We start from the raw sequence: 14326 nt of genomic DNA on the forward strand, positions 1-14326 counted from the left end.
TTTTTTTCTAGTTTCAACTAGAAAGCACATTAATATAAAATGAATGGAAGGGCGAGTTTCACAATAACCGTGGTGAAATCACCATCAATAACAAAAGAACATTTATTCCTCGTATGGATATTTAGTCAATAATATATCTCATTTAGTTAAAATTCTTTGGTGGGTGGCAAAATATTGCAAAATAGAACCTTAAAATTAAAAAAAATTAACACATTTGTTTTAAATTGGAGAATGATTTGAAATATGCCCAATTCAATATCGGTATTGGTCGATTTTATTGATCCCAAACGACCGATAATTTGGTTTGCTGATCTCGGCACCAGAAAGTGGAGAACAAATGAAATTTGAAAAGATTACCGATGAAATGAAATTAGAACTACACGTCCAGAGAAATAATGGGATAAGATTGTTGTATTAATATAACAATATTTTAATATTATAATATTTTACTATAATTTAATTTATGAAAACTCAGGGCTAACTCAGACACTTTGTCTTTTAAAGATGTATATGGAGGGATAGTACATGTGACATAAATGACTTTACAACTTCCCTAACCGATCATGGCGTATGTTTTACTTGGCAGAAACATATGGAAGAATTCTATGTATCATCGTCTGGTATGATAATGATAATGGCACACTTCTATTCTGAAAAAAAAAATCATGACCTTTGAACCTTTTTTAATCAGACGCTTTGTGATTTGGTATTCATGTCGAATAGAGAAAGCACTCCATGCTTATATTTTTGTAAGTCTTTCGTTAAATAATTTGGGAAATCACGAAAGCTCTTTTATAAGATGTAATACTTAAAATATTTTTTATCGTCTCTTTATTTCATTTCCGATTGTCAGTGAATCATTTGAAATCATGTTATGTTAGTAATTATATTCATAGGAGTTGAAAATGGACTGCGACTGAAACTTAACATAGAACAGAATGAGTACATGCCTGGTCCACATGGTGCAGCTGGTCTTAAATTTCTTCTTCATGACGGCACAGAGGTACCAATGGTTCATGCATTAGGACAAGCTGTATCACCAGGATCTCATGTTTTTGTTGGAGTTAAACTTACCGAGGTTTCTGCGCAATTGATTAACATTTATTTGAAATCAATGCTTTTTTCAATTTCTACCAAATTTTCTGAATATCTTCATGATACGTCGTAAGAAAAAAGAAAAATAAAATATATACATTAACATATATAGTTATCGAATTATCAGATTGTACACGTTAAACGTCCGAATAAAGTTGTTTTCCTATTTTTGGTACATTTTTAAAGATTTTATTAAACATGTATGATTTTGTAGACATAATTGACCATCTTTTAAATAAAACAAGTCAAATTAATTAAAATATAACTTTTTAGTAAATTCAAGAGTTTTTAAATTACACAATAATCAGTAACGAGATAGATATCGTAATAGGAAAAGTCATACAATGGGTATTGCATTATAAATTTTAAATATGTACATTTTATATCTATTTTTTCTTTGAAACAATGACAAAGCAATATCATTATATGTTATATTAGTTGGCGTTATAGTCTTATTCTATAGTGGCTAATATAATTTGTTTGTTTTAACCATTTAGGTGAATAATCTCCCAGAACCTTATGGGATGTGTAGTGAGACAGAACTTGAATACGTTACACGTTATTCACAAGTCGCATGTAAACTAAACTGTCTGTCTAAAATTGCAAATGCCACATGTGGATGCAGACATTTCTATTTACCACATAACAAAGGTAAGCCAATCTTGTTTGATCGATGTAAATATGAGTAGTAAAAAATTAGTTAAATTCATTAATATACTCCAAGCAGAGAAAATACGCACTTCCTACGTTTAGTAACACCGAATATATAAACTTAAATAATTTACGTTAAGGATCACAACACAAATATAGTTTTAAATTCCATCATAGCAGCTAACATACATACATGAAAAACGTGTATAAAAAGCAAACTCAAACTATGTCTATTCTTTGCTTACCCAAACAAGTATAAATTCTTTTTAGTAAAATTAAAACACTAATCTACTTATGATAGAATTATACATGCACTTTCTTGACGCTGAACGTAATCATATCCAGTATGCAATTGCTCACGTTGAACTAATAACCACCACACTCAAAGTAAAATCGCTGAACGGCATCAATTATGTCTACACATAGCAAACAAAACAGAGGTACAGCTTTGGCATCCACCTAAATAATGTATTTTCATTATCACTTTTAATATTATATCGAATATGCGAAAATATCGTAGATTATGTACTCATGATCGTTTACCATTCCGGTATGTACTCATGATCGTTTACCATTCCGGTATATACTCATGATCTTTTATCCTTCCGGTATATACTCATAGTCGTGTAGCATACCAGTAGAGAAACTCTTGATAATTCGGTTTTTTACAAGACCAAATTATCGTTAACCGCACCGGAACAATGTGTTTTATGGTTTATCTTTACATTAAATAGTGTTTTATATTTGACTCCGACAGTTTACGTTGCTCCCTTCTTTCCTTTGTAAACTACTTTCGTTTCAAAGCAATTATGACCCGCACTGTAAGCAGGTTTTGATCTACAGCTTTGATAAGTACTTAAAAAAGTTGGAATTCACTGTATTTAGTTCATTGTTTTTTTCTCCATTAAAAATTTGTTTTTAAAACAAATATTTCAGCTGTGTCGGTCTGTTTTAGGTGTACCAAAAGTGTGTACAATCAGCCAATATTACACCTGCTTGAAAGGAGTGATAGGTAATGTGCATAAGGTTATGTTAATCAATCATAAACACAAATACAAGTGCATGTAATATTTGCATGCAGTAGCACTCTTTTATACAAAAAAAAAAAAAAAAAATCATTCGATCCAAGTTTCTAAGATTTCAAGAGATTTGAAGAAAAGTGTATTTATGTACTTGACCATTGATATGTATTCCATCTGTGACATATTTTCTATTGTTACTTATTTTGCACTTGTTCTAAGAAGAGAAATTGTAATGGTAAAATGATTCGTAGGAAAACTATCTATTTGCCTATTGTTTACAATACGTTTTACATCAAATTTCTATTATCAGGGGTAGACGTAGAAAATAACAGCAGTAATAAGACCTATACTGCTACCACACACTTCAAAGAAGAGACAGTGGAAAAAAAACATACATCGGTGCTATCCACTTTTGGTCTCCCTGCCAAAGACGATGAATGTTATCTACCGTCTATGTACTGGATTTCTAAAACTCCGCAACAATTATTACAAATTTTGCTACATAACTGGGTCTGCAAAATGTACCACTAAACCACTCTTTCAAAACTTTTAGCTTCTACACTTACAACAATCAAAGGGGGTCTCCAGTCCACGACTCAAAAAACATTATACATCATTTTTACTCCAAAAAGATGGTACACCTAGATATACAAATGTGAAGTTCCATGGTAGAGATTCCTCTAACTTTGTTGAAAAAACAATTCCAAATTATCTTCCAAATGTACAAAAGAATTTTTCAAAATGCTGGAATTCTTGATCGACAACATATTTGATGCAACAAATGATGCTCCTCTACTTTCTGACCTATTCCTTCACTCTTATGAGGCTGATCTGATACAAAGGAAGCGAAATCGTTTAACTACATCCTTTAATCTCAGTTTCCGCTCTATAGATGACGTATTATCGTTAAACAATCCTAGTTTCAAGAATTGTATGCATCGCATTTACCACATAGAACTTGAGATAAAGGATACAACAGACACTGTGAATCCAGCCACATATCTTGACCTACAGTTTGAGATCGATAGTGAAGGAAAACTATTGACCAAACTATACGACAAACGCAATGACGTATTGTCAACTTTCCTTTCATCTGTGGCAACATCCCTTCAGCACTTGTGCATGGAGTTTTCATATCACAACTCATACGTTATACCAGAGCTTGCCGTAACTACGCAGACCTTTTGTATCGCGCTAGATTACTTATAACTGGACTTCTGAAACAGGGTTCTGCTTCTACAGGTTCGAAGTCATCACTACAGAAGCTTTATGGTCGTCATCATGAACTCGTGGATCGTTCAATGTGTCATAGTTTTCCTTTCCTCTAATGAACACCTCGGTGGGTGTTTCTAGAAAAGCAGAGGGCGCTTAGCCTACCTATGCACCTGGTCATATTCCTTGTTTTTAGATGAGTCCAATTTGCTCATTTGCTTTTGTTACTTTGTATGTATTATTTTGGTTATTTATGTTCTTTGTTGTATATGTCTGTTTTCCATGTCTTTTCTTTGTCCCCGGATAACATTATTTCGATCTCCGCTAGAACTAGAATCTTGGTTCCCTTGATTACTCTTTACACATACATGCATGGTTATTTCTAATTCCCTGATATTTGATAAAAATAGTATACTGTTTTTTTTTAGTCATACAAAATTGAAGTCTTCGTGTTTGTCAGTATATGTTTCTTCGGGTGCTTCTTATAGTTTTACTATACAACAATGCAAAGTTTAAACAATTTACACAATACAAGGATTTGACAAAAAAAACATATATTTATTCTTTTTCAATGAAACGTACTTGGATTTGCTTTTAAACGGGCTAAACATATTTTTCTCCTATGGATGACAAATCAGAGAAACTTCGCGCGTCAATGTTTTTATTAATTGAAAAGTTTAAGAAAACTTTATAAACGCTTCGAACTAAACACATCGAGAGTTCTTTATGCTCTGTAATGGTATATTTATTTTCCTACAGATACGTTCCCTTCAGTTTACGAGGAAAAATGTAATTGCCCAGTGCCTTGTCGGCTATTTGGATTCGAAACTGATTTGTCATATGCTATAATTTCTAAATATGCAATTGACAAATATCTTACAAAAAACAATTCCGTCCAACTGAAAGAGAGTCTTGTTTATGCTAAAGAAGTCACTTCTAGAATGGATCGCTCAAAATTTGAAGAAATACACAAAATAGCAGAGAAATTTGAAGTAGAACTACATCATATAAAAGAGTGTATACTGAATACTTTAGATTCCACAATACATACATCCAAGCATTTGTTGGAGGGAGAGATAAATCATATGGAATGGTTGTGTAAATGGAAGACGTTCGTTTTTGATTATCAATTGTATATTGTTGAGAAAAATTTTCTCCGTTTTAAGGATTCCATGGAGGAACGCCATGCTCACATTGTTGCTCTTGCTTATGAAGAATATAGTTTAAGTTTACAACATGATATAGAATATTTAAATGATATTGACTTTTCCGAAGATGCAATCAGACGCTATCTGCAACAAAGTGTTCAAAACAAATTAGATACTCGAATCGAAATTATTTCAAGAACCATTACAAATTATACAAATCTCATCAATGCTTATCAAACAGGCGAAGGATTGTTTAAGTACCAGTACAAAGATTATCCTAAGGAAGAAAATAAGTTTGCTGTACCAAAGAAATCTCTAAAGGCATCTGTGGAGGGTAATGCCCAGGCAAAAGTTAAGTTATATACTGTAAATTTAAACACCACAATTGAAATTCTTTATCAATTAAAAAAAATTAATAAAGACGCATTTTCGAAACAACTAAGTAAAGCTGAATTACAGTCTGTCATTAAAAGTTTTAGAAAGACAATCATGAACTGGTTAAATGTGAAAAAGTACGTATATGAAGACGTTCTGGAAGAAGCATTAAAACAATTAACTGTGAATAGAAACAAGTTCAGCAATATATGTTTTACATTTGACAACATAGCATATTCTGTGTTTAAAAAGATCGAGAGTTTAGATACGAAGATCGAAAATATTGAAACTTCTCTATTTGGTCCTCTAGATAGTATTCACGAATTGGTTCATGAGTACCTTCATGGCGGAAAAGGATTTTTGTACAGCATTGCAGAAAATTTCACTTCAGGTGGTATTTTGATAGGAAAAGCCAACCTAGTAAAGCTTATGTATGAACTTCTTGCTGATGACTCCTTATTAAGGACGTCTATAACTGAAATGAAAACTCTTGTTATCCAAATTCACAAATATGTTATAAATGACTTTGATGCCCACGAATACTACGAACATACCGGTAACATACAACTATTAAGAAATATGTCTGAAGTTGAATTCGAAATTGAGAAGAATTATACAACTTATTTAAACAGTATACAATTTTATGACACAGTAGGAGACGAAGGCCTTAAATTTGCAAAGTCAGTTATAGAAATAGTGAACTATTTTCAAGAATACATTGAATCGTTACAGCTGAATGAGATGTACATTAGGTTTGTATTCAATATTTCTAAAGTAAACATGAAATGTTCCTAGTGGACTTAATTTGTAACACAAATGATAATTCATTTTAAGTTTTCTATATCATGTCTCGTTACCCATGACAATGATGTGAATCCGGACGTAACGAAACTGAGTGATCGATAAAACCATTTAGAAAATTAAAAAGATATACGTAAATAATGTCTAGGGCACATCCTGAATATATTGATTTCTGTTGCAATCTGATATGAGAAATAAAAAAATGATAGATCTATTCTTACATAGAAGAGTAATTTCAGCCGGAACAAACGTTTCTAATGGGTGAAGTATATACAACAGAAAATAGACTTTATTTTAATTGTCTGGTATTGCTAATATTGAAAAATGTTTGAAAAATAAATAGTTAAAATGAAAATTCAGCAATGTTGCCATCTTTTTTTTTTTTTTTTTAATTAGGGAAAACTTTGCACAGTTGGACATATTTTACAGACGAATGAGTTATGAGGAAATAACACAACAGAAAGCATTTGATACATTTGCACTATTTTGTAAGTATACATCAACATAGGAATATTTTTATCATTTTAGTTATTACCCCTTCTTCAGTTAAATGCCTGATAAAAAGACTTTCCAGCAATCTGAAACTTTTATTCACACTAAAATGAATCACCGACAGCAGTGTTTACTTTTAGAAGTACAGGGTGATCCCAAATAATTCTTATAACGAATTAGAATCTGACATTGTAAGATATTCAAAAGGAATAAAATAGAAGTACAGAAAATAAATACTAGGAAACAAACTTTTTAGATTTAATAATGATATTTAATAATGATAATAATTACAATAACTACAAGTCGCCACAGTATAAACTGATGTTGAATAAAACAAAGCTTTGTTTTAGGTGATATCGGTGGATCCATGGGGTTATTCCTGGGAGCTAGCCTCTTGTCGTTGTGCGAGTTACTAGATTTGGTTTGGATTAATATAAACGTATTAAGATCAAAAAGAGGAAGAAATGAACCAAATACAATCCTTGTTAAACCTGCAGTAAGACATTCGAGTATAACCTGTTGAATCGGCAAGGTTCGGTAAAGATATAAAAAAGTGGCCAATAGCAATGACGATAGATAAAACTAATGCTACCACTTTAACTTCAGAAAAAGTGCTTGAAATAATCACAAAAGCTGGATTAAAATGACAGGCACCGTTTGAATTCAATGTTTTTATTATAGCCACAAGAGACAAAGAAAGATAATTCTGCTCTATTTATGAAATTCCTGCTTGTACTGAAATTTATTTTATGAAATTGCATATAAACCTGACGAACGGGTCAAGATTTTTTTTTATATGTATGTAAATATCTGTTTGAATTCGTATCAAGGCTTTAAGCACTGCACACTAAAGCGAGCACCGTATAATTTATCATACCTGAATTTCAGAAGCAGCTCCTTATTCTTATCTTTTATTTTTTTTTAAAGATTCATAGTTTGTACATTTCGGGAGCAATGTCAGTTTTCCATAGCAGGCGGTAATATGTTACATATTACACATATATTGCCCTAAACAAATGAAACGATACTGACAATTTATTTCAAGAAGATAATGAAAGCCTTTCCTATCTTGGATACCTGTGCAGGTCCGGGAGTTCAAAGAATAGGCCTGCAGCAGCGCTAACCTTGTCGTAAAAGGCGACTAAATAGTGCTCAGAACCCTAGCCGGGGCTAGGGAGCTCTGCCCACAGAGGAACTGGGATGTGTGCCCCAGGTGGTTGAATGGGGTATCCCTGGCGTGTATCATGCTGGGGTTGTCAGGCTATAATACGGAAAACCTGACCGCAAACCATAGTGGTGCACCGTGTTGGGAAATATGCCACGTTCCTCGCACGTTCAAGAACCCTACTGTGGTATTCTCCCGGAGTAGGAACCATTGGGCTCCGCCACAGGAGGCTAAATTGCCCGACCCTACCCACCTCTCCCTTTTTCCAGTGGCAATCAAAATTTGTTGACCCCATTGTCCTTGTGTCCCATCCCCTTTTTTATTTCATCATCATTTCATGTTCATTTTATCATCAATTTCATGTTCTTCGTCTGAATATAGCTGAAATATTGCTGCTCGGACGTTAAACCCCAACAAACAAACATCCTATCTTGGAAAAGCAATATTTTCTGAACAGACATTGGAACTGACCAGCAGAGGAAGAAGCTTACGTATATTTCCCGAACTTTTTGAATCATATGCAATTCTTTTCATTAGATGAAAAATTAGAAAAGACCTAGACTTTAAGGAAATTTAGTTTATTTTTAATCAAATTTTTATTTGTTTGGCTAATGTTTAATTCTGGAACATGACTTTTGTTTGTTGGTATATTGGGGAACCTCAAGGTAAATCAATAATTAAACCCTGAACAAAAGGGTTCAAATTTCAAAATTTTCAACAACGTAATAGGTTTAATTATAATGAACTTATTACCAATTTTGATAACGTCTCAAGAAAAAAAAACCCAACTAAACCTAGTTATACACCATAGCGATGTCAATTTGAAGTTTTCATAGTGAAAAACAATCAACTTGTTAACGTTTATGGTTTTACAACTGTGGAACAAAGGAGCTTCTTCGAAAAATCAAGTTTGAGACTGAATTGACGACAGAATAAATCATCGTAAAAGACATCAAATATAATATGTAGAAGGTGAAACCTTGAAGTCCTTTAACTATTTTTGTCAGGCCAGTCAGTCATCATTAACTTCAAAATGGTAAAATTTGTTATGATATACGGTTGTTATTGTCCGTAAGCATTTTCGTCAAGGTTTGAAATATCAATGGCCCGAAATGTCCGGTTTTTGTAAGAAACTGTGGATTACATGGTCCGAAATGTCTTTGGGTCGAATTGTTCGGTATTGATGAGCTGATTACGTCATTTTCGTACACAATCCGATGTCATGTTTCGATCTTCTCTATCTATGAGAAAAGCTAAATTTCGATTTGTATTTAATCATCGAAGCTAGCTAATGTTTCATAGGCTGCTGTAGTTCTCCATTGCATTTACCAAGTATACGAGAATAAATCTGTCATGGTGCTGATTTAAGCTCCCTGTTTTACATGCACAAATCAGATATTGATATTTACTCTGGTCATAAGTATACTGAACTCAGTTGATAATGCAACCATTTACGCTCCCTTTGTGAATTTAATTAAATGGCATAATCTTTAGCGCGGATAGAATGATTTCCTTAAATAGTGGATAGTTTGTTTACTCATTGTTGACATACAGGAGGCAAAGGTTTCTTTTCCTAATTGTTTTGTGAATTCTCAGATTTTCCAGTCTGTCACAGTATGGGTGTCATACTGAGAGGTAAGTTTTACAGATTCTCAAAGTAAAGTAATCTCTCATTTAACTGTCTTCTGACATGTGTTTTGTCACGATTTCGCTGTATATTTCATGGCGATGTTTGATAAGCTCTTCGACTTTTTCTATCACAAATCTCTGACCTGTTCAGAATATTTTCAGACAACAAATGTATATTATGTCATAGATGCCATATTTGCATTATTTCGACGGCGAAAAAAAGACCCACATAAGCACACGGTTTGCACTGATCTTGATACGAGATGATGACAAATGCCGACTTTTCCAAGGAACTTTAATTTCAGTCAAAGTAAAGCCTTATCATTAAGTCATTAATGCCTTTCTTTTCCTGAAGGGTGGACTCTTTAAACATCGGTTCAATACACGTGTTTGTTGATTAGTTGCTTTAAAGAGATCTCCAGTTTTTGGTCTAACGTTAGCGTATAAATCGGAGAGTGTTTCAACAGGAATTGGAACCTCAAACGTTAAAAAAACTGCTTCAAGGTATTTTGCAGCAATATAGAATCGAAAATAATTTGCACCAGCATTGTACGCTTTCATTGTGTTTAATGGAATATTTTGTCACTTTGCACTTATACCTTCTTCATTAGGGGACAAATTTGCTTTATAGTGCTCTGTTCTGTTTTGTTGTAGACAATAGTTTCCTGTTAGTTTCAACCAGAAGTGTCAGTTTTTATTAATATAATATTGTTTTAATTATTTATTCTTTTAAAACAATTTTCACATTAAAAACAATTTATTTGTATGTTCATATAGTTCACAGTAGGGGATTTTAATTGTGTGTATTTGCCCAGTCCAAATTCCCTTGGACTTATCAAAATATGTGTTATATTTCTGAATTGTAATATATAAACACATTTTTTGAAAGTTTACGAAAATTGTTAAGGGTTCAGTCATGGAGAAAAATAAATTAAACTTGGCAATGACATTTAAGGAGAAATTATATCTGCAGAATGGTGCAAGCTCTACTAGATTTTGTCATAATTTCATAGACAGTGAAATGTGGCTCTGAAACGTCAATTTGAAAATTGATGTAGTTGTTTTACACACCTACATAACTGTGGTGTGCTTTTATTTCAAAATTGAACTATTACTGTAATTTATGGCTCTTTACTTCTTTTGAAGAACATAAATATGTATCGATTTCGTATTCAAAACTGTATTTTATTGTTTTTCGATATGCACTGACATTCTTTCTCTATTTTTCATCTTTCAGAACTTGAATAACCTTTGATATGGTCTCTTTCTAAAATATTTAAAAAAATATTCGTATTCATGATCCTAATTTAATATTCAGTGCAAATGTTAAGATTTGAATTTCTAACCACTGATCATCATTTACTCGAAACAGAAAAAGTAAATAGTTTAACATTTGGTAATAAATTCGTTTGAATACTTCAGTTGCGTAGGATATAAAAGGTTCAGCATACCTTAATATGAACAAATGCTTAATTCAAGGGAACCAAGATTCGTGCGGTAAAGAAAAGAATGTGTTTCAAGGATAAAAAACTAGACAGGGAAAATAGACATACACAATAAAGAACGTATGAATAACAAAAATAACACGTACAAAAAACACAAGTAAATGAGCTGCTTTCTTTTTTCTTAAAAAGGAGGCGTGTAAAGGTAACTTAAATCACTGTGCTGTCTTACATTTATTATTGGGTAATTCACCATTCGGAAAATTTCTCTATCAGATTAATTTGAAAGAACTTGAGAGAATATGTATGATCTAATTCAACAGATCGTTGGAAGCTGATTATTTGACAAGCACTATCAACCACTTTTCACTTACATTTTCACTTTTCTTTTTTAATTCATGAAATAAAAAAATGTATTTCATTTAATTATTAGTTTATACAACATTACAAATCAGAACGACAGAGTGAATATCTCTGGTTGTCTGATTTAGATTCATTGTAGCATTGATGCAGAGACAAAGTGGACACTTCAAGGTCATGGTTATGGAAATATTTCGATGTTTTGGCTTGTGTTTGATAATTTCCTTTTTCTTCTTCTTTTCACAAATGATATGTATGTTGCAGTCTTAATACAAATCAGACAGGAGGTAATGCATATATGTCAAAAGCATATCGAACGCACTTTTATTTCTAGTTCAGAAACAATTAGTGATAACATAACCAGTCAAAGTTTTACATTTGGTCGCTTTTGAGTTAAAAAAAATGTTATAGAATGTAAATGAAATTTGCACTTTGCAAAAGGTGTCATTGTTCATTTGTTTTGATTTAAGTTACAAATGAATATATGATTTATGAAAAATATAGATCTGAATATTTCACTAGTTTTTTGACACTTTTAGCTTAGTTATCGGCAACTTTACAAACAAACTGATGACGTCTGTTGAATGCCATTTAAAATGATATAGAGTTATGCGTTTTATATTTTAATAAACTGTTTTGCTTTTCAGGAAAATGCCAAAGACAGCAATTTACCATATGTATTATAGCATATTGACTGACGTACCATATTACATTGTACAAATTCGATTTTCTCATTTTCATAGCCGCTTAAAGAATCACGATATATTTTATGTTGGCTAACATTGAATACGTGAAGGTGTTTACTTAAAATTATTAAAATACTTAGGGCGAATGTTGCTTGGAGCATTTCTTTTTAAAAAGTGGATTATTGAAATAAAAGACGCATTGCTACTGACCATTTGCAAAGGGTACTCATTTTGGCAGACAACGGTTGAGTTGTTTTTTTAAAGTAATTTTGCTGAAATTGTCGAAAAGTAACAAAGTATTTTCATGATATATAACATGAAATATAACATGCTACGTTATTTTTTTCCAATGTAGTAAAAAAGATCTAGCTTACCATTGGCATATTGTTATCATATATTTGTTTCTTCCGTTGTTACAGTCAATATTTTTTCTTGTTGGTTTGTTTGGCATATTACAAAATTAAATTCAAATCTCTATCATTGTTCATTTCACCATAAAGTTATTTTCCTTCAATATATAATGTAATAGGATTCGCAGATATGTATTTTGTCTTCGTACGGAAATGGCTGTATTTCAAAACAATTGTTATTGCCATTGTTGACAAACACTGTTTGACAGAAAGATTATTTTCTTAATGAGAATATTTGGGTTATGAATGTCAATACTTCTTCCGTTTTCAAGTTAGCAAATTGCCATTTGATGACGATAGCAGCTAACAATACCGAGATATTTTTTTCCGAAAATGGCTAATGAGGTTGTATCACTGTTACTGAATAGTTTTGTGCTTGTTATCTCCCTTGAAAACAACGCATTTCATAGTTATGTACATCAGCTAAATTACAAATAAGGTTTGACCTTTTTTACTCACTGTTCGTGCATATTGACCACATTATAATATCGAAACAAAACACTTGTCATATTTATTTACGACATGAAACAAGTCAGTTACGCAATTATAACACTGTTTTTATCAAATACAAACCATGCAGTTTCACTTTCAAATTATAAATTGAGTTTCCCAAACAGCACTAGCTTTTACATAATGTTATATTAGTACATTATTCGTATTCTGCAGGATCTATTGAAATTGCTAAATTAGATTTTTTGATTTCTTTTTATACAAGAGGAAAGGAATAGAATTTTTTAAAATTTAATGTATGCATGTAAACTGTATTAACACACTTCATGTTGCATTTAATGAAAGAAATAACATTATATAGTCAACCAAACTATCAAATAAGGAAAGCATAGCAATTTTTCATGGAAACTCTTTTTTTATTATTGAAATCAAGGCTCGAATACGGCAACTTTAAAGTGAAAATCAAAGCTTAAAATCACTAAATTTACTGTAAAATGAAAATATTTTCTCTCTTCAGCGAAAGGGAAATCAAGGGAAACATGATTCGAACATTAAATAACCAATGTAACTCTTAACAAAGAAACACAAGTAAACGATGAACCCGGATTCTACTAATAACATAGAAGGGACCCGATGCACCAGTAGTTTAAGCGTCCTCTGCTTTTCTAGTAATAGACATTAGAATGAACATTAATTTACACGTCCGGGGTAGGCAAAGAAAACTTTAATACGGTGAACAAATCGGTTTTCATTGTGCAGATGTATAGGATTCACGAGTTTATTATGATGACGACCATAACACTTTGCAAATAAAAAAAAAGTCATCTATATATATGGAAACTGAAATCAAAGGATATGTCTCAGTGATGGTTTTTGTTATAAAATATGCTCTACAGTCAGCCTCGTGGGATGGAAGGAAAAGGTAAGCTAGTAGCAAAGTACAATTTGTTAGAATGCAGATTGTCTGTTGAAAAACAATTATATTGTTGATAAAACATTCAAGCATTTCGACACCTTTATTGCTATACATTGTATTAAGTAGATGATTTCTAATCGTTGTAAGTTGGAGAACCCGTACCAAACGTATTTATATCCAGGTGTTTCATCGTTTTTTTTGTTTCAATTACCAACGATTTATTATTCTTTTTTAGTTAGAATTTCAAATGAGCATGTAGTATAAGAGTTGAAAAATAATGTTTGATGCTATTTTATTTTCCGGTTTCCGGTAGAAGACATTTCGATTTTTTTCAGGATCCATATTGAATTTATATTACTATAATGTAACCAGGGCTTATAAAATGTGTTTAAGCCAAATTTGTTTTCTTAACTCATGTAAAATAAGCAACAACGTAGAAAAGAAAAGTATATGACCATTGTTTAGAACATCT

At 32.0% G+C, this 14326-nt stretch overlaps 2 protein-coding genes across 2 annotated transcripts; both read left to right on the plus strand.

Annotated features, from left to right (window-relative positions):
• The first annotated feature begins 527 nt into the window (after positions 1 to 527).
• On the plus strand, positions 528 to 1315 carry LOC148623923 (epithelial sodium channel subunit gamma-2-like). The gene is made up of 3 exons (XM_088566571.1): positions 528 to 620; positions 897 to 1078; positions 1310 to 1315. Exons 1-3 carry the CDS (start codon positions 593 to 595, stop codon positions 1313 to 1315), a joined length of 216 nt encoding a protein of 71 aa, XP_088422697.1. The 5' UTR covers positions 528 to 592.
• Positions 1316 to 2934: 1619 nt separating this feature from the next.
• On the plus strand, positions 2935 to 7848 carry LOC148623924 (uncharacterized). Its single transcript, XM_088571152.1, has 3 exons — positions 2935 to 6255; positions 6701 to 6792; positions 7147 to 7848. The coding sequence occupies exons 1-3, from the start codon at positions 4922 to 4924 to the stop codon at positions 7317 to 7319; spliced, it is 1599 nt and encodes a 532-aa protein (XP_088427278.1). The 5' UTR covers positions 2935 to 4921; the 3' UTR covers positions 7320 to 7848.
• Positions 7849 to 14326: the final 6478 nt, after the last annotated feature.

This window comes from Perna viridis, chromosome 2 (assembly GCF_037379345.1).
Source record: "Perna viridis isolate PV_CMFRI_1.1 ecotype Kerala chromosome 2, ASM3737934v1, whole genome shotgun sequence".
NCBI lineage: Eukaryota > Metazoa > Mollusca > Bivalvia > Mytilida > Mytilidae > Perna > Perna viridis.